Consider the following 20,282-nt stretch of genomic DNA (forward strand, 5'->3'; position numbering starts at 1 on the left):
TAGGAATTTGTTTTGAAGGAATATTGCATATTATCGCGACATATATTTTCTCTTCTATGGGAAAAGACATTCTCTTGGAATTTTAAACTATGGTCAACGTCTATTATAGGAAACAAATTACTGTCCCCCCCAGTTGTTCTAACAATACTAAAACCTGGTTAATCTTAACCGTAAATTCAATAAATGGATGTCAACTGAACACCAGCAACAACAACATCAACAATAATCATTTGAATACCAGAAACGCTCATATGAAATACAACATAATTATTTGAACACCAGAAGCGCTCAGATGAAAGACAGCAAGAAAAACTAATGAGTTTAGAAGCCCAGCAATATGAAAAGCAACAGCACATGAAAGAACTACTAACTCAAGTCATAAAAAATAATATGTTCACCGATAATAATACCGCATTTTCACAAGACTCAATATGAAATGCGATTTTACAATTTCTGCTATGGAATTAAAAAAGATATATCATTTTAAGTTTATTTTCGTCGGTATAAAGATTTTTTTAGTATTGACTTCAATCACTGGTCGGTCTAGAAAAAGGTTCGGAAACTAGAGACAACCGACCGTAACAAGTTTATGGATTTTATTTTACCACGTAAAACGTCGGAATTAGCTTTCGCCGGGACGGTAGAACCTCTTACAGAACTATTTTTGCTTGAAAGTCTATTTATTCCATAAACGTTAGTCTTTTCTGAATTTGCAGAAGAATGTCGAAAATGGTTTCGCAAGGTATGCAGCCATGGTAAAATAAAATTGCGACAAATTAAAACTTGCAGACCTTGAATGTTTAGTATTTGCGCAAGGACTGATTTCTGGTTAATATGCAGAAATTGGGGGCGTGTGCTAACAAAATTAAAAAATGAACCAAACCTAACCCTTCAAAAGTTAACGGAAGATTGCCAGAAAATACAAATTATTAAAAAAAAAAAAAAGATTCGATGGTATCGAAGCTGGAGTCGCGCAGATAAAAAGTAGACAGATAGTTTAAATACACGTAAAAACACACAGGTTAGGGGAAAGGGATACACATATCAATAAATAGCTAAGAAAGAACTTCAAGAAAGAAAAATTTCGTCGCTCAGGCACTGCAGACCGAGGAAGAGTCAGTTGAGCCCAAGTTTTGAAGAGTTTTGAATTTTGGGGAAACGGACCGGAGCATTGTCTTGCAACCTTACTAACTTTTCTCCGCCTTTTGATTTTGATAGCTCGTTTCATTCATCATGGTCACAGAAGACTGTGAACATGACCTTGTCTGCCTAAAGTTGCACCCTCACCTCCTTTGGAAGTGATGAGTTCAAGTACTTCCATTACATTGGATTTTTAGTCATAGTGATAAACCCAAGTTTTATCCTGTATAATCAGTTTGGAAAACTCTAAAATTATCTTGTTAGCATCTCGAGCACTTTATGCGTTCTCGTTTCTGGAAAATGACTGGGAATCCATCTGACAGACACCTTTTTTATACGCAAATAATCATGAATCATAGTTGCCATAGAGCCTATATTAATCCTGACTCCTTAGACTATTTGACGAATAATCACGCGTTGATTTTCCAAAATGGCAGCCTCAACTTGATTGGCAAATCTCATCAATGGCAAAAGAAGGGAGACCGCGTGTTATCATTAAACTGTGTATTAAAAAAAATAACCTTACTAAAAAAGATAATATTGATATTAACTTAGTTGGAACGTCTCTGTATCTGAAGAAGTGATTTATTCTTTAAGACAAATTGAAATAAAAAAATATATATAGAATATCTGCATCTTCTTTGTGGCTACGATTGACTTTATTGCTTTATTGCTTTATTGCTCAATTTTCAAATTTCAAATAACTATTTCATTATCATCATTACTTCATTATTATTATTATTATTATTATTATTATTATTATTATTATTATTTATTATTATTATTATTATTATTATTATCATTTATTATTATTATTGTCATTATTATTATTGTTATTGTTATTATTATTATTGTTATTAATATTATTATTATTTATTATCATCATTATTGTCGTTATTATTATTATTGTTATTATTATTGTTATTATTGTTGTTATTATTATTGTTATTGTTATCATTATTTTTGTTATTATTATTATTGTTATTATTATTATTATTGTTATTATTATTTATTATTATTATTATTATTGTTATTATTTATTATTATTATTATTATTATTGTTATTATTATTATTATTATTATTATTATTTATTATCATCATTATTGTCGTTATTATTATTGTTATTATTATTGTTATTATTGTTGTTATTGTTATCATTATTATTATTATTATTATTATTATTATTATTATTGTTATTATTATTATTATTATTATTATTATTATTATTATTATTATTATTATTATTATTATTATTTTGTATTTCGGCTCCGTGTTCTGATAAGTTCCCGGAGTTTGCTGTGGCAAGTCAAAGGTGTCCAACGAAATCGTATTCCTACCGGAAGATGTGATGATCTCGGATACTGTTCAACCCAAATGGAATTTTAGACATTTCCCGTTTGTTGCACGATATGTCCTTCAGTTCATGTTTCTGCGTTGTTTCGATACTCTCTTGCGAAGACTTGTAAGAATTTCCTTCGAAAACAACCATGGCGGTGTTATTCCATTTTTGTGTTTCTCCTGATTGAGTGATGTTGTTTTTGACACAAGATGTGAATATATAATCAGATTTTCCGATTCATCAAAGATTTGGCAGATGAGCTATCGTTTCGTAAGTAAAGGTTTATGTTACCCTATAGCTTGTTAAAAAGGTTTCCAACATTTCTAACGTTATCTCTTCTCTGAGTTTTAAAAGGGCTCTTTTAAAAATATCCACAAGACGTTAGACCATTTGACTGTCAGTGGAATGGTTGTGTAAAAATGTGGTTGATACCATTTTGTTAGCAGAAAGTGGGAAATACGGCTGAAGTAAATGTGGTACTAAGGTAAGAGGGATGTCGAATCTGTTAAGAATGTTTGGAAATTTAGAAATTGTTTCTTCAGAAGTGATGCAGAACATTGGAAAAATCTCAAGCCATTTGCTGTAGGCATCTACAACAACGAGAAAAATTGTCCATGTGTGGGTCTGTAAAATCTATGTGGAAGCGTGTCCAATGGAGATCTGGAACAAGCGATAAAAAAGTGTAGATTTGCAAGGTGATTTGGTATCTAGCTGGTATTTGGTGCGAGCGCGTGCGAGGTTTCTATCTGCTTATTCATATTTTGCTAAGAAGAAAACACTCTCCGAAGTGAATGAAGATTTCGTTTTATTTTTTTTATTTATTTTTTTTTTTGAGAAGGAGGTGGTACTTCGAAATATATAAATTGAAGTAACTTATGAGGCTATTTTAATCTTATAATATTCTGGTAAATATTTAATTAATAATTACTGAATTCTTCCATATCTTCCATTTAACTAGTATCAGTTTCTATCAAACAGTATCCTCAACCACATTTTGCATTGTCATTGTTTTAAAATATTTCTTTTTTTGTCGTTGTTCTTATATATATGTATACATTGTTGTATTTCTCGACCATGAAATTTATACACATTTGCCAAAGTAAAAAAAAAAAACGAATGCGATGTAAAAGATAAACACGTATAAATTATAGGTGTTATTATAATTTTATTGTTAATATTTTGGATGATAAAAATTGAATAAGCAACATTTATGAAAAACTGGACATTTACAACTTTGTACAAGGCTCGTTCAACATGTTCTTTCGTTTCTTTTTCGTAACGCGTATCTCGACTCTGCATGAAATATTTTCTTTAATTTGTTGATATCAACCGTTAATTACAAATGAGCTTGCTCAATTAACATGTCAAAAACATTCATATTGAAGTCTGTACCTGATTTGTGAGTGTATAATTTTAATGTCAATTTTGATGGAAACTTAGTGTTTGTTATGATAGATTAAGAATTGTATCAGATCTGATACATATAAATTGGATGTGTTTATGCAAGTGTTTTTACCTGATAAGGCATGTTTTTCAATCTTTTGAATAAGTCATCGGTTAAATTGGTGCAGGTAAGTTCCGTGGATTTCTCGTTCGATTTCCCTTTCTTTTATTCGTGATTTTTTCGATTTGAGTGAGAAAATAATCATCAGGTAAAGTTTATCTTGGTGTGTTTACAACGATGCTTTTAATGTTGAGTTTTAGTGACCACTGTCAACTGCTATTAAAAAAAATCAACAGTAAAAACACGAAGAATAATCTCATCTGATTGTGATTTTATCAATCAAACCTAAAGAACTCAATAGAAAAGAAAATAGATCAAGAAGCCCATGGAACCTACATACACCGATTTAACTGATGGACTATTCAAAAGATTGAAAACATGTCTCAGCCAAAATACTAAACGGATTATTCGAAAAATTAAAACAAATAATTAAGAAAAATGCTTATAAAGGAAAAAAACCACCCCGTTTTATTTAATGACGTTTATATCTATCTATCTATCTATCTATCTATCTATCTATAAATTTGAAATAAATGCTATTTTATTTATTTATATTTATTACTTTTTATTTATTTTTCTATTGTTTCTATTTATTCCTTTTTTCTATTTATTCCTTCTTTTCTATTTATATTGTGAATTTAAAACATTATATGTGTTTTTACACGAGTCAACAATTTCTTTTCCTGTAATTGTAATCAATATGCTTCTTTTCTTTTCATGTAAAGTTCAAATACAATGACCCGGTATCAAGGACGTGTCGTCTATGGCGATGTCACTGCGATAAGAATCACCAATGGAAGCCATAATTACCAACTGGAAAGGAAGAAAAGACATATTAGAACAGTTAGCAAATATGTTTGTCTGTCATTTTTTTTTGGTTGTTTAATAGATTTATTTATTTGTTTAGTAGATTTTGATTATTTGTTTAATAGATCTGTTTATTTGTGTCTATTTCATGTATCGCATGTTGTCTAATTAGATGACAACTCATCTAAGAGAAGGAACCTGATAAAAAAATTTGAACTAAAATGATTACTGGTAATTTTACCTTAGAATGAAATTTAATTATAATCATGGAGGCCGCAGAGAGTAATATTCGTTTTATACAAACAAATTCAGAACATTAATTAAATTTATATATTAAAACTGAAATATTACATCAATTTTTGTGTGAATTTGAAGGTATATATATATATATATATATATATATATATATATATATATATAAAAGGCTATATGTCTGTCTTTCAAACTCTATCTCTTCCGAAACTAAAAGTTGCAGAGCGACGCTAAGGGTCTCAAATGATTGGATTTTTACGGACCGTCCTTTTATGGGTCTTTAGTTAGTTAAAATTGTTTTTAAAGAGTCAAAAATTGATCAAAACTTAAAAAATCATTATACATTTTGTACATTAGTCTTAGTTTATTTTTAATTTTTAATCAATTTATATGTGTGTTACGTTTGTACAGTGGTAACGTCACCAACTTTGAATGCTAGTTTTGCTTTCGGCTTCGATTCTAGCTAATGGTACCGAGATACTTTTTTTTTACTTTTGAAATCACGACTCTATAATAATATATACGAAATCTGGACAAATTAAAATATTATATTGAAGTGTATTTTACGCTCGGGCAAATCCCCCCCCCCAGTATATATATATATATATATATATATATATGGGGATCGAATTTCAACTGTTTTAAATCTCATCGATAACTCGATTCATACTATTGCCTTTGTTGCGGAGTTTTTTCCTTTGCCGTAATAAATGTAAAACTCAAAGCAACACATTGGTATAAAAAATGGTGACTTTATTATTAGTTTATTTCACAAGATAAACGATTGACTATTACTCGGACTTTTGCGTAACCTTTGACCCAAAATGCGCCCTCGTCGCGTCTCTATCAAACTCCATCTTTTCTAGATTTAACCTTTTTTTTTTCGTTTATATAATCCATGCTTTGTCATATCACGTGAGATCACGTGTCTCATTTTCCCTATAAAGTTATCATCCCATTGTCGGCCCAGTTTCGTCAGAATTTCAAATTAAATTCTTTTTAAAACATTATGATGAATCTGTCTTTCCCTTTGTCTTTTTTCACATAACAAATTTAATAATATAAAAACTAAAAACATAAAAAGTAATCTGTCTTAACTACCTGTGAATCTTCTTCGACCGAGAAATGAATAGAAGCTCTCATCCAGGTAGGTCCCAGATTTCCGCGTTTCGTCCAGAGAGTCACCTCCTTTTTGTTATTCTTGATGAGTATCTTGAGCGACGCGACATGTGTGCCGAACATGTAGTACCACCACTGAAAGCAATAGCCATTGGGCGTGGTCGCGAGTACCGGTGACAAAAGTCGGGCTAATTCACCTTTGTGTCGAGGTGCCGAAGCTTCAATATAGAGGTAATAACCTGAAAAATAGAAACGTGTATTTGTCGTATTTCACAGTTATTTTATATAAGAACTATAGAATATTGAAACAAAAAATAATTTCAACTTGTTACCGGCATGCAAAATCATATTCACTTTTTAAATTTAAACTTACACATTAAGTAAAGTATAATCTTAAAAATGAGATGCAAGTTAGAAAAGCATTTCTTGCAAGGCATTTTTTTATAAATTAAAAATGAAGATAAAAGATTTAATTTGAAATTTATCAATTTCCAAAGTGAAATTTTATAAACTTTACAAAGTAAAATATAAAAATTTAATTTTAATTGAATCTAAAAATTATTTTGGATTTATTTTATGTTGTGTACATTTTGTTGCACTTTTTAAAAACGTTAATTGGAAATTATTCATCAGTATCATTAATTCCTAAATAATCGATAAGTTTAATCAGTGCAACAAAGTAAAGTATGAAAAAAAGTAATTTCAATTGAATTTTAAAATTAATTTGGATTTTTTTATGTTATAACATAAAAAAATCCAAATTAATTATAAAATTCAATTGAAATTACTTTTTTTCATACTTTACTTTGTAAAGTTTATAAAAGTACACTTTGAAATTTTTAAATTTTAAATTTAATCTTGTACCTTAATTTTTAAAGTTTATAAAAACGTTTTGTTTAATCATTTTCATGCTTTGCAAGAAATGCTTTTCTAATAAATATATATTTATTTTTATATATTTAATTAAATTTGAAAGATGGATAAATGAAAAATAATATCGGAATAATAAATTTCAATCATGGATTGAAAAGTAAAAAAGAAATATTTATAGTTTGTCAGTTTACGAAAATAAAACTACTAGATCTGATGAATCTATGCAAGCTATTTTTGAAATAAGCTTTAACTTATCTATTGTGGCTGTGATTGTCTATTCGTATTTTGGTATAAAACAAAGACTCTTATTGGCTAACCAATCGCAAGAGAGAAGTGACACGATTTCGCATTGGCTAACGAATTACAAAACTGGACTCAAGTAATTTTCAATAAAAGATCTAACACTTGAAGAGCTAACCAAAAGGCAGTCGGTTAGTCTGAAAGATAGAGAGGCGAATAGAAAAAATAAGTTCGATTTCTTCTAAAAGACAAAAGTACAAAGTAAATTCCAAAGTTCAGTCAAATTATTCAATTCGTTTTTTCTCCAACACAAGAGAAACATAACTTTTCGCCTGTGTTCCAATGTGACCCGACTGGTCATCTTCGTGGTCGCGCTGCAATAAAACAGCACAAGACGAATACTAGAAGTAAATCTGCTAAGATCTGTGTGCGTTTGTTTGTGTGAGAGTGTGTGCATGCGTGCTATACCATCATGTAGCGCAGAAAAGGGAACCCCAAGTGTTGTCCATCGATAACTGTCTGATCGCCTCGGCCCTTAGCGATTTTGTTCTCGGCCCGATCTGTTCTCGCTCGACTTTAACTCCAATCTCTCCTATCTCTTTCGGGGAACCTCCTAGCCACAAATTTCCCCAAACTGGAAACTGTCCTCAACTGTCATAAACTGTCGCAAAACTAACTATAAATATATTGACGTCTATGTTTCGTCCTTTGCACCAGTCACTGCCACACTTTTATTAACAATCCTATTTAAGCCGCCTTTTTTTTTCTTTTTTTTTTTTACATAGGCATCACCACATTATCAAGGCCCAGAGGCCACTCAATGATAAGGGTTAACGAGTGTACAGTAGAAATTGGACAATATAGTAATCATTAGTAATGAAAATTTGGTAAATTTGATAACTTATATGGAACGGCTCATCAAGAACTTATTTACTTTAGACTTGAACACAACCATATTGTAGTCAGCCGGAAAGCAGGAAAACGGAAGACAATTCCACAGGTGTGCAGTTCTAAGAAAGAAGCTTTGTTCATGGAATCTACGTTTAGGTTTAGGCCGCCTTTTGTGTGCATTGGTGAAGAACTTCTTCCCCATTGTCTTTCGACTAACCTCACTTATTATATCTTTTTTTTGATGTTCAATTTATTTCCTCCCTTTATTATAGTTTTTCCTCTTTTTTCACTTCCTTACACTTTGGAAAGGACGTCCATCGTATGACACCAATAATTATTTGTATATTGTTCCCAATGGGATTTTTAACGCTTTCCGATGGAACCAACCACTTACCCAAGTTTTCGATTAAGTTGCGCGAACACCAAAGTTTTGAAGATCCTCTAAAACTAGCGCGGGTATAGAATAATCAGTGGCTTGCTACCCTCAAGCATCATTCCACACTCCCTTACACAGTCATAAAATAAACATCAGTGATATAACGTGACACACAACACCATGCTAATACATAAACACTCCTGTGTCAATTTAACCCACGATATTTTATCGACTTTATCTTTATGCAAATCGATTTTTGTTGACATTGTCGGTGAACGAACTAATGCTGAAAACAAATACTTATTAGTGATCAATTGTAAACCGTTATTAAAAGACGAATTGCTTTCAGAATTGTAATTTGTAGAAATATCAATATTCAAATAATTTCTGTTTTTGTTTCCAATTACACTCCACCGTCTACAGAAAACCACTTTGTTGCACTTACCTCCTCTGACGCCACCAGATGTGTGGTCTCCAATTGGTCCAGTTCCAGGGGTTCCGGTTGGTCCAAAATGGCGGCTCCAATTGAAATCATCATGAGAATCTTGGAACCACGAACATAAATCTCGCTCAAAGTCACATGTTATCGAATTTTCTGAAAAATTAAAAATGGGGATTTAATAGAATTTTGAACATAAATAATCACCAATTCTAGATATATTCGCCAATTTCGTTAAAATGTAAAACCAATTGTAGAAACCTTGCGGATGACTGGCTCGAACACCATGGGACGTTATGCACATGATTTGGTATGTTCGTGTACATAACGTAGTCAAGAATGAAAACGAGACATCAACCTCCTTCTACAGTTCGACACTGACCGAGCAAGGCGCATTTCTCCGTCCATGTGAAAGGAATCCACGAAAAGCATGTATGATTTTTACATCGTCCAACGCACTTTTTCAGACGTGAACCCTCAGCGATCCCTAACAGGGAACCTCTTATCACATATGCGTCGTGCTCGTTCTTCACAGGGAATTATTCGCAGGATCTCTCGGCGTAGTAAGATTCGTTGATCGATTTGGTTGGAGTCGATTTAACCTTCGGTTAATATGCCGCAGTCACGCTGGAAGTGAATAGATTTTCATGCGCGTAAAAGAAAGACAGACACAGATATCTCTATTCCACTTGGTTAATTCAAGTTAGATATAAAAAATGTGATATACACGTATATACAATCGTTCAGTTGTTGATTTTTAACAAACACTATTGAGTCCCAATTAGATTTAATTACTCTTAGTTTTTGCGGTGGTGATGGACGGGAAGAGAGGGGTGGCGACGACTCTTCGATAAGGATTAGGACTGCGCTTGTAACTGTGTGGTCAGAACTCAGTTCCAACTCTTGATTTTGGCGCGGGAATTCGCTTATATACGGAGGTACCGAGGTAGGGTAGGTTGCTCCCTAGACCAATCGCCAATAAGTACATCATTCCAAGAGAATTCCCGATTTCCTACATGTATCTGCGAATCTGCGGTTGTGGTTCTCACGATCGGATGAAGTTAACCCTGTGACCTCTCGTCTGGCATGGTACCCAGAGGCCAGACGTCCCTGAATTGGGGCTCGCTGCATCGGAAACGAAATTATATTCGGTTAAATCTCTCAAAATGACATTAAATTGTCACTTTCACCAAACAATCAGATTTATATGTCGGTTTCATAACAAAAATAATAATATTCATAACTTACCTCTTCCTTTTAGCAAGGTCGGCCATTGCTGCCCGGGCATACAATAATACTTAGCAAATAACACAAGCATAGTTGCCTGGCATTCTCCGAAGTTTCGGGATTCTCAACCTCCCCCAAATGGGAAGCCCTACTGCTCCTGGAGACGGTCACATTATTATATCACGTATTTTTTCCGGTTTTTACTTTCATATAATATGTACATGTATTCAACATTCATATATGTACATGCATTTAACATTCATATATGTACATGTATTTAACGTTCATATATATATACATGAATTTAACATTCATATATGTATATGCATTTAACATTCATGTATGTATATGTATTTAACGTTCATATATATATACATGAATTTAACATTCATATATGTACATGCATTTAACATTCATATATGTATATGTATTTAACGTTCATATATATATACATGAATTTAACATTCATATATGTACATGCATTTAACGTTCATATATGTACATGTATTTAACGTTCATATATATATACATGAATTTAACATTCATATATGTACATGCATTTAACGTTCATATATGTACATGTATTTAACGTTCATATATATATACATGAATTTAACATTCATATATGTACATGCATTTAACGTTCATATATATATACATGAATTTAACATTCATATATATACATGTATTTAACGTTCATATATGTACATGTATTTAACGTTCATATATGTATATGCATTTAACATTAATATATGTACATGTATTCAATATTCATATATGTACATGAATTTAACATTCATATATATACATGTATTTTACATTTATATATGTACAGGCATTTAACATTCATATATGTACATGTATTTAGAATTCAGATATGTATATGCATTTAACATTCATATACATACATGTATTCAACATTCATATATATACATGTATTTAACATTCATATATGTACATGCATTTAACATTCATATATGTACATTTATATAGCATTCATATATGTATATGCATTTAACATTCATATATGTCCATGTATTCAACATTCATATACATACATGTATCAAACATTCATATATGTACATGCATTTAACATTCATATATGTACATGTATTTAACATTCATATGTATATACATGCATTTACCATTCATATATATACATGTATTCAACATTCATATATGTGCATACTTTTAACATTCATATATGTACATGCATTTAATATTCCTATATGTACATGCATTTAACCTTCATATATGTACATGCATTTAACATTCATATATGAATTTAACATTCATATATATATACATGTATTCAACATTCATATATATACATGTATATAATATTCATATATGCATATGCATTTAACATTCATATATGTACATGCATTTAACATTCATATATGTATATGCATTTAACATTCATATATAAACATGTATTCAACATTTATATATGTACATGTATTCAACATTCATATATGTATATGCATTTAACATTCATATATATAGATGTATTTAACATTCATATATGTACATGCATTTAACATTCATATATGTACATGCATTTAACATTCATATATGTATATGCATTTACCATTCATATATATACATGTAATCAACATTCATATAGTACATGTATTTAACATTCGTATACGTACATGTATTTGATATTCATATATATACATGTATTCAACATTCATATATATACATATATTCAACATTCATACATATTCATGCATTTAACATTCATATATGTATATGCAGTGAACATTCATATATACACATGCATTTAACATTAATATATATACATGTATTCAACATTCATATATGTACATGTATTTAACATTCATATATGTATATGTATTTAACATTCATATATATACATGCATTTAACATTCAGATAAATATACATGTATTCAACATTCATATATGTACTTGCATTTAACATTCATATATGTATATGCATTTAACATTTTTATATGTACATGCATTTAACATTCATATATGTATATGCATTTAACATTCATATACGTATATGCATTTAACATTCATATATAAACATGTATTTTACATTCATATATGTACATGTATTTAACATTCATATATGTATATGCATTTAACATTCACATATGTATATGCATTTTACATTCATATATGTATATGCATTTAGCATTAATATATATATATGCATTCAACATTCATATATATACATGTATTTAACATTCATATATGTACATGTATTTAACATTCTTATATGTACATGTATTTAACATTCATATATATACATGTATTCAACATTCATATATATAAATGTATTTAACAGTCATATATGTGCATGTATTTAACAGTCATATATGTGCATGCATTTAACATTCATATATGTACATGTATTTAACATTCATATATATACATGTATTTAATATTCATATATGTACATGCATTTAACATTCATATACGGACATGCATTTAACATTCATATATGTACATGTATTTAACATTCATATATGTACATGTATTTAACATTCATATATGTACATGCATTATACATTCATACATATACATGTATTTAACATTCATGTATTTATATGCATTTAACATTCATATATGTACATGTATTTAGCATTCATATATTACATGCATTTAACATTCATATATGTATATGCATTTAACATTCATATATGTACATGTATTTATCATTCATATATGTACATGTATTTAACATTCATATATCTACATGCATTTAACATTCGTATATGTACATGTATTTTACATTCATATATATACATGCATTTAACATTCATATATATATACATGTATTTAACATTCATATATGTACATGCATTTAGCATTCATATACGTACATGGATTTAACATTCATATATGTACATGTATTTATCATTCATATTGGTACATGCATTTAACATTCATATACGTACATGCATTTAACATTCATATACGTACATGCATTTAACATTCATATATATACATGTATTTAACAATCATATATGTACATACATTTACCATTCATATATGTACATGTATTTATCATTCATATATGTACACGTATATAACATTCATATATGTACATGTATTTATCATTCATATATGTACATGCATTTAACATTCATATATGTATATGTATTTAACATTCATATATGTACATGCATTTAACATTCATATACGTACATGTATTTATCATTCATATATGTACATGCATTTAACATTCATATATGTACATGTATTTATCATTCACATTGGTACATGCATTTAACATTCATATACGTACGTGCATTTAACATTTATATACGTACGTGCATTTATATTCATATATGTACATGCATTCAACATTCATATATGTACATGCATTTAACATTCATATATGTACATGTATTTAACATTCATATATGTACATTGCAGTTAACATTCATATATGTGCATGCATTTAACATTCATATATGTACATGCATTTAACATTCATATACGTACATGCATTTAACATTTATATACGTACGTGCATTTATATTCATATATGTACATGCATTCAACATTCATATATGTACATGCATTTAACATTCATATATGTACATGTATTTAACATTCATATATGTACATTGCAGTTAACATTCATATATGTACATGCATTTTACATTCATATATGTACATGTCTTGAACATGCTTTTTATTTCTTGTAGATAGTGTTAATACAACTGTGACCCAACCAGCCACGGTGGAAAGAGATTACCTTAGAAAGAGAGGCTACAATGAGCTAAATTAGAGCTATAATTAAAATTACCCCGGAGGGGGGGGGCAACAAAAGAGGAATTAGAGCCTTTTTATTGTAATAGCAGGTCCGGGAAAACAGCAGACAACCCTGCCAGTTAGAAAGAGAGATTGCGTGGTCGTCGATGTGAAATACATTTTTTTTTTGTAACGGAAAAAACAAAGTCGAATTTATGAAACAATAAACCGTGGAGGTGATTATTTGGAGATATCTAGCGGATTGTTTAGGCTAGAGATTTGAACCGGGGAACAGGAACGGACTCCCCAAGGCCTGAGAAAATCATCGATGAGAACCCTTGTTCTGTGGAAAGTTACCTGATTGGGGTGTATATATCCAATCAGGACGAACCAGAGTGTAACGGATTGGACGATGATTGGACAGCTGGAACACCCAGGTATGCTACAACCCATACCAACCCTATATACATAAACCGCTGCAGAGTAGGAAAAATCAGTTCTGAAGTAAGTCTGGAGTGAGGTGACTCGGGGAAAACTGTTCACCGACCCCACACTGCAGCCGTTCGAAAAAGCATTTGTCCTTTGGCTGAATGAAAGCGAGAAATTGGTTGTTGAAAACCAGACTAAGGCCCCGTTCATCGATTATTATAATCACTAGAAAAGAAACTTGAAATCTATATTTTATTTCTTTTGTTTTTTATTTTCCTGTGAAAAACCGTACATATTTATTTATTTTATTTTTCTCTTTTGTGAATAATCTTTTTATACGAAAACTACAACCAGAGTTGACGTCGTTTATTTTTATTACTTACAAGTAAACTTAAGAAAAAGAAACAACCAAGCGATCATTCTTTTTAGCAGAAGAAAGAGGATAGAAGAGCTCATTAACTGCTGCATCCAACATCATATCAACCATGTCTTTGTGGGAGCGACTGGAACTACGTCACAGGACCTTAGTAGATGTTCGAGCGGAACCACCTAGGACTGCGCAGTGTAATTGTGCGGACACTACGGGCTTCTTCGTGTTTCATTTTAATCGAGGAGGGGGGCGGCCCGTCACCAAAACGTTATACAATGCCGGTATTTTTAATAAACATAAATGTTATTTTTTTAACAACCGTTTGATTTTTAATCGTTTCTCTTGTTGACACGTGAGATTAAAGTTACGACGATACACATGAACAATGGTTACTAACACGTTGTCATTTGAGGTGTGTATGATCTCATTATATACATACACTGCACATCTTTCTCGTTGTCATTTCACAAAGATACACTAAGTTTCTTTTCATTTGACAGGTTAAGACAGAGTGAAAAATACGGTTATATAGATTAGGGAAAATGCATTAAGAGACTGATCATTGTGTCAGTGAGAGAGAGAAAGAGATAGATAGATAGATAGATAGATAGATAAATAGATAGATAGACAAAGAGAGACAGAGAGATATAGAGAGACAGAGAGATGGCTGCCATTTTCGGCTAGACTCATATTGTTTGCTCGCCTGGACACAATTTTGGAACGAGCAGATATTTTGTGACCACTTCATTCATGATATTGACGGTAAAAAAGAGACCACAAGTCATATTTCGGAAGTGGTGCCATATTCTTAACTTCGGCTTAACTACTGGGGTCATCCTTTTGACTTCGAATTCGCTAATAATTCCAACATCTCATAGAATAAAAGACAACGAAATGGAGTTTCATTCCATATTCAAAAGCAACTTTATTTGTCCTCTTTGTTAGTAGAGTGTACAAGAGAGAAACGGATTAGTAGGTGGAGGTGTTCTTGTGTAAAAATAGATTTAATATATTGCCGGCTTATTGAGGAGAGAACAGCTCAGTTTAACAGTCATCGCTACCAAGGAGGCCAGTTAAAAGAGAAAGAAAGAGCAAAGTCTTCAGTGTATTTACGTGTTGTAGTGTGTGTGTGTGTGTGTGTGTGTGTGTGTGTGTGTGTGTGTGTGTGTGTGTGTGTCGGTGTATCAACGAGAGCAGTTCTGCAGCATGATAAAGAAAGTCCGTTCGGGTACCGCACGTGGAATAAATGGGAGTTTGAAGGTCGCCATGTTAGCTTGTTGTACTCACGTTCGGCCTGGAGCCAAAACCCCTACCTAATCGGCAGGATCAGGAGGAAAGAGGTGTAAGAGTTTCAGATTTCGCCTTTTATGTACTCGGTCACGTGACTGAGAGCTGGCTTGTGATTGGACAAGTCAAAGAGAAAATGGATTTCAAATCTCGAGCCGCGAGAATTAGCTCCTGCCTGTGATTGTAGCAAGTTTCGGCTGCTACAATCTCCATCACTCATTCTCTACAAGGAGAATATTAGATATTTGAATTTATAAGTAGATCGACGTGTGTTTGTTATATAACAAACTCGCGTGGATCTATTTATAAATTCAAATATCTAATATTCTAACTTTATTTCATTAAACGCAAACGTCACTTTCGATTCATAAAACTTGAACCTTGGAACAATGGAGATAAAAAGAAATGCAATATTACCACTGCAATATTTGGGCTGAAGAGAAAAATCGTCAAGAGCAATGTCACTTCGAAAGCTGCTTCCTCTCACTCCTTCAAAAACGATCTGTAAGTTGAAAAAACACGATAGCAAAAATTATTTAAAAATATATCAATGCAGATATTAAATTATGATGAAAATATTATTAGTAAATCTCTACAAACTAATAACTTCACGCGTATTGAGTTAAAAGAAAACCTTTTAAATTTACGTAAGATTCGAAATATGGTATTAGCATCGTAAAACATCCTGCCTTAGTAATGCGTACTCTACCTATTCCTTCCGTGTCAATTAATTATGTTTCAATTTACGTACGAAGAGAAAAACATTTTAATAGTATATAGATTATTAACATTTCAGCCCGGCGTTGCCCGGATGTTTGTATGTGTATGTTGAGCAAAAAAAAAAAAAAAAAAAAGTGGTAGTAGGAAGGCAGGCTCGAACCTGCACGGAAAAGAACGGGGAAAAAACTGACGTCTTTGCTGTTACGACCATCGCCAAACCGGAAGTGACGTAAGTTTAAGTTAAGGCTACACAATCAGAAGGAGAGGATGACTTTCAAAAGTATCGGTGAAAAAACCGACCCCTGTAGAAAACTGCCCAGTTGAAGGTGAAGGTGATTTTTAGCCAATTTTTCAATATTTGTTGTCTGAAAGGTCGGACTTCAAAACGATACTGATCTTGGTAAAATCCGTCGCCTCTGTCGAAAGTTTTAGGCAGACATGCAAACATACATACATGCATTTTTATATTGGTAACTAAATATTTTCGATCCAAACCAATAAAAAAGCTTTCCCTATCTCTGAATACCCTTTATGTCAAATTTCAAATGTTTAGACCAGAAATTGTCTGAGTAATTCGGTAGAGACCGCAGAGGTCAAATGTTTTAAAACTTTGACCCCTATTAACATTTATTATTTTTAAACTGTGATCCCTATTAACATTTATTGTTTTGGGCTCAAATCAAGTTATTAAGTTAGATCCATGTCCAAGAAACCTATGTCTAAGATTTCAAGTATTTAGACCCAAAATTGGCGGAGGAGTTTGGTAGGATTCTCAAAGTCAAATCGTTGAATTTTGACCCCTTAACAGCCAAATATCTGGCCAAAAACGGATTACAAAGATTTTCGCAAATCTCAGTACCCTGTATATCAAATTTTGAGTCTATAGAGTTAAGATTGACAGAGTTATTGCCTAGGGAAATGTACACAAACAGACACACAGACATGCAGACACATACAGACAGGTTCACTTTTATAGATATATAGACTAGCGGGGTACCCGGCGTTGCCCGGGGTGTTTGGAGGTGTGTGTGTAGGGGGTGGGGGTAAAGAATAAGCTAAGTAATAACCCTGTTTAAACTTTAAAAAAAAAATCGGAAAAACAAACAAAACAAAAAACAGCGAACGGGCGTAAAACTTCTTTAAAATGTCGGATAAACAAAAACAAAAACAAAAAAATTTTTTTTTAATGAAATGTGTTCGAGAAAAACAAATAAACAAACAAAAAACAGCGAAAAGTGAAAAGAAATGGCATAAATAGCCTTGTTTCAATATTAAAAGTTTAAAAAAAATTATATTTGATAACTGGGATTGAACCTGCAATCTTAATGTGACGACGCTGTCAATTATTCTATTGAGCTAGGAACGCGTGGACGAATCTAGGTCGGTTTTTATAATATTTAAACGAATTCAAGATACAACGTCTTTCGCGCGTGTTGACGCATGCGTAGAAGCCATCTTGTCATGAAGATACGATTTTTTTTTCACCTCTCATGGTAGAAAAGGGTCTGGTTGAGGGAGGAGGAATGAATGTCTTTGGCCAATTTTTCGATATTTGTCGAGCATGAAAATGATACCTATCTCGTGAAAATCCGTCGCCTCTGTCGAAAGATTTTGGCGGACATACAAACACACACACATACATACGCACACACATTTTCGCTTATATATATATAGATATAGATAGATTATTTTTTTATCTTCCAACTTCTGTCTGTTATCATTTTGCTTGTGCCGCCCGCTAAGATGAAGTCGTAATCAACTAATCGTCTTAAGCGGCCTATCCTGCAGCTTTGCAACTTTGGCATCAATGTAGGAATTCTTTGGAGCATTTCGGATGACTGACAGCGGGCGACGTGATCGTATCAGTTCAGAACTTGTGCGACGTGATTTCTCATAGAAACCACTACAATGGCATTTTTCTAGGATCCCTGCGTTTTATAAAATTGTCAACTGAAGATTCCCCATGTGACAGGTATATGTTGTGTTATAGTCGTGTTAGTTTCTCACTGGAACCAATTATGTTGGCAAGGTGGGTGAATTTATTGACTTTTTCGTCACATGCAACAATTTGTATACATGCTGAAGATGAAATTAGCTACATTTCGTACACGTAGTGTCGGCAGGTTGGAGCACCTTTTGTGGCGACATATATTGCATCATTGTATTAACGATCACCACGCTGTTCTCCAGGTGACCACCGTTCACTCATTAACCCTTATCCTCGAATGGGCTTTGGGTCTTGATAAGTAATGACTCCTTGTAAAAAATGTTTTGCATTTGTTGGAGTTTGAGTCATTCTAAGCTTACGTACATACGTATTTTTACACGCGACTCGGAGAATTAAAAAAAAAAACAAAGACAAAAAACAATAGCGTATAATTTTATGAAATTTGATAAATTTTTAAATGACTTATTGAACACGGGTGTCGGTGCCGTTGGGGTCCAGTCACTAGCGTGCATATCTGAATTAAATTCACATCTTTTCAAATTCAGAATATCAGCTTCGAAGCTACTCTGCATGTTTGCCTCACTTCTCAAACTGATCTGCTGAACCAGATTTCCTGGTCTGCTCTGATCAACTATTAATTTGAGCCTGTCTTTTCAATATATCTACATTCGATTGACCATACTAAATGTCCGGTATTTTCCTCAGCTATACCGAATCTGGACACCCTCGCCGCTTCCTTAGCTCACTCCCAGCTAACCACGGAAGTGATTACGTTCGCTTGTTCTCCTACATGTCATCCCGATTGTTATCTGATCACCTAAAAGCTACGAACTAATTGACATGGAATTATTCCGTCTGAAGGGTTCGGATTGATCATTGGATTCTTATTGTCATTCACTTATCTTCTTCCTTATTTTTGTATTGTAAATTATTTTCTAACTTAATATCTTCCTACTGTCGCGACTGGAGAAGAAATTCTATAGTGTTATAGAGTCACAAAATAATTAATTAATTATTTTCAATTATTATCAAAAGATTAAAGTAGCTGAACTTTTTTCGAAGATAACAAAATGCATTGTAATAGATTTAAGTTTAATTATTTTTAAACGGGGTTTTTTAACATTATTTTTAGTATCTTACACTATTTAATTTTTACTTCCTTCTTTTATTCGAGTAGGAATGGAGGCTTGTCAAAGAAGTAGAAATCTTCTCGACTGGTGAAATTTTATAATTATGTCTTATCAACAGCGCCGCTTTGTGGAGAGCGGGATTTCTTCTCTATTAACCGTAATTTATTAATGCCTAATAACTAGGGATATTATAAGAAAATGTTATTTTCATTATTTAGACTTTCAAGTATATATATATACTAGCTGTACCCGGCCACGCGTTGCTGTGGCTCAGTTTGTTAAAATGGAACACATTCCCCAAGAAAAATTGCATTTTGTTCGTTTATTTACTTTTATTATTTTTCGCAATTTTTTTAATCAATAAAAGTTATTTTCCCCAAAAAAAAAGATTAATTTTTTACCATAAATGGTTAGGTGAAAGTTTTTTTTTCAGGAAAACTTGCACTTTTTTTAAA

At 31.9% G+C, this 20,282-nt stretch overlaps 1 protein-coding gene across 1 annotated transcript in view; it reads right to left on the reverse strand.

The window, feature by feature from the left end:
* Positions 1 to 4,710: 4,710 nt before the first annotated feature.
* LOC145247214 (MAM and LDL-receptor class A domain-containing protein 1-like) overlaps positions 4,711 to 20,282 on the reverse strand; it is an 80,800-nt gene continuing 65,228 nt past the window's right edge. The window contains exons 14-17 of the mRNA XM_080108843.1: positions 16,447 to 16,531; positions 8,988 to 9,137; positions 6,145 to 6,401; positions 4,711 to 4,797 (exon numbers count right to left, since the gene is read on the reverse strand). Of these exons, the coding sequence (XP_079964969.1) occupies positions 4,711 to 4,797; positions 6,145 to 6,401; positions 8,988 to 9,137; positions 16,447 to 16,531 (579 nt within the window). The remainder of the gene's footprint in view (positions 4,798 to 6,144; positions 6,402 to 8,987; positions 9,138 to 16,446; positions 16,532 to 20,282) is intronic.

Source organism: Euprymna scolopes, chromosome 25 (genome assembly GCF_053919585.1).
Source record: "Euprymna scolopes isolate OS-2025 chromosome 25, ASM5391958v1, whole genome shotgun sequence".
NCBI classification, from domain to species: Eukaryota; Metazoa; Mollusca; class Cephalopoda; order Sepiida; family Sepiolidae; genus Euprymna; species Euprymna scolopes.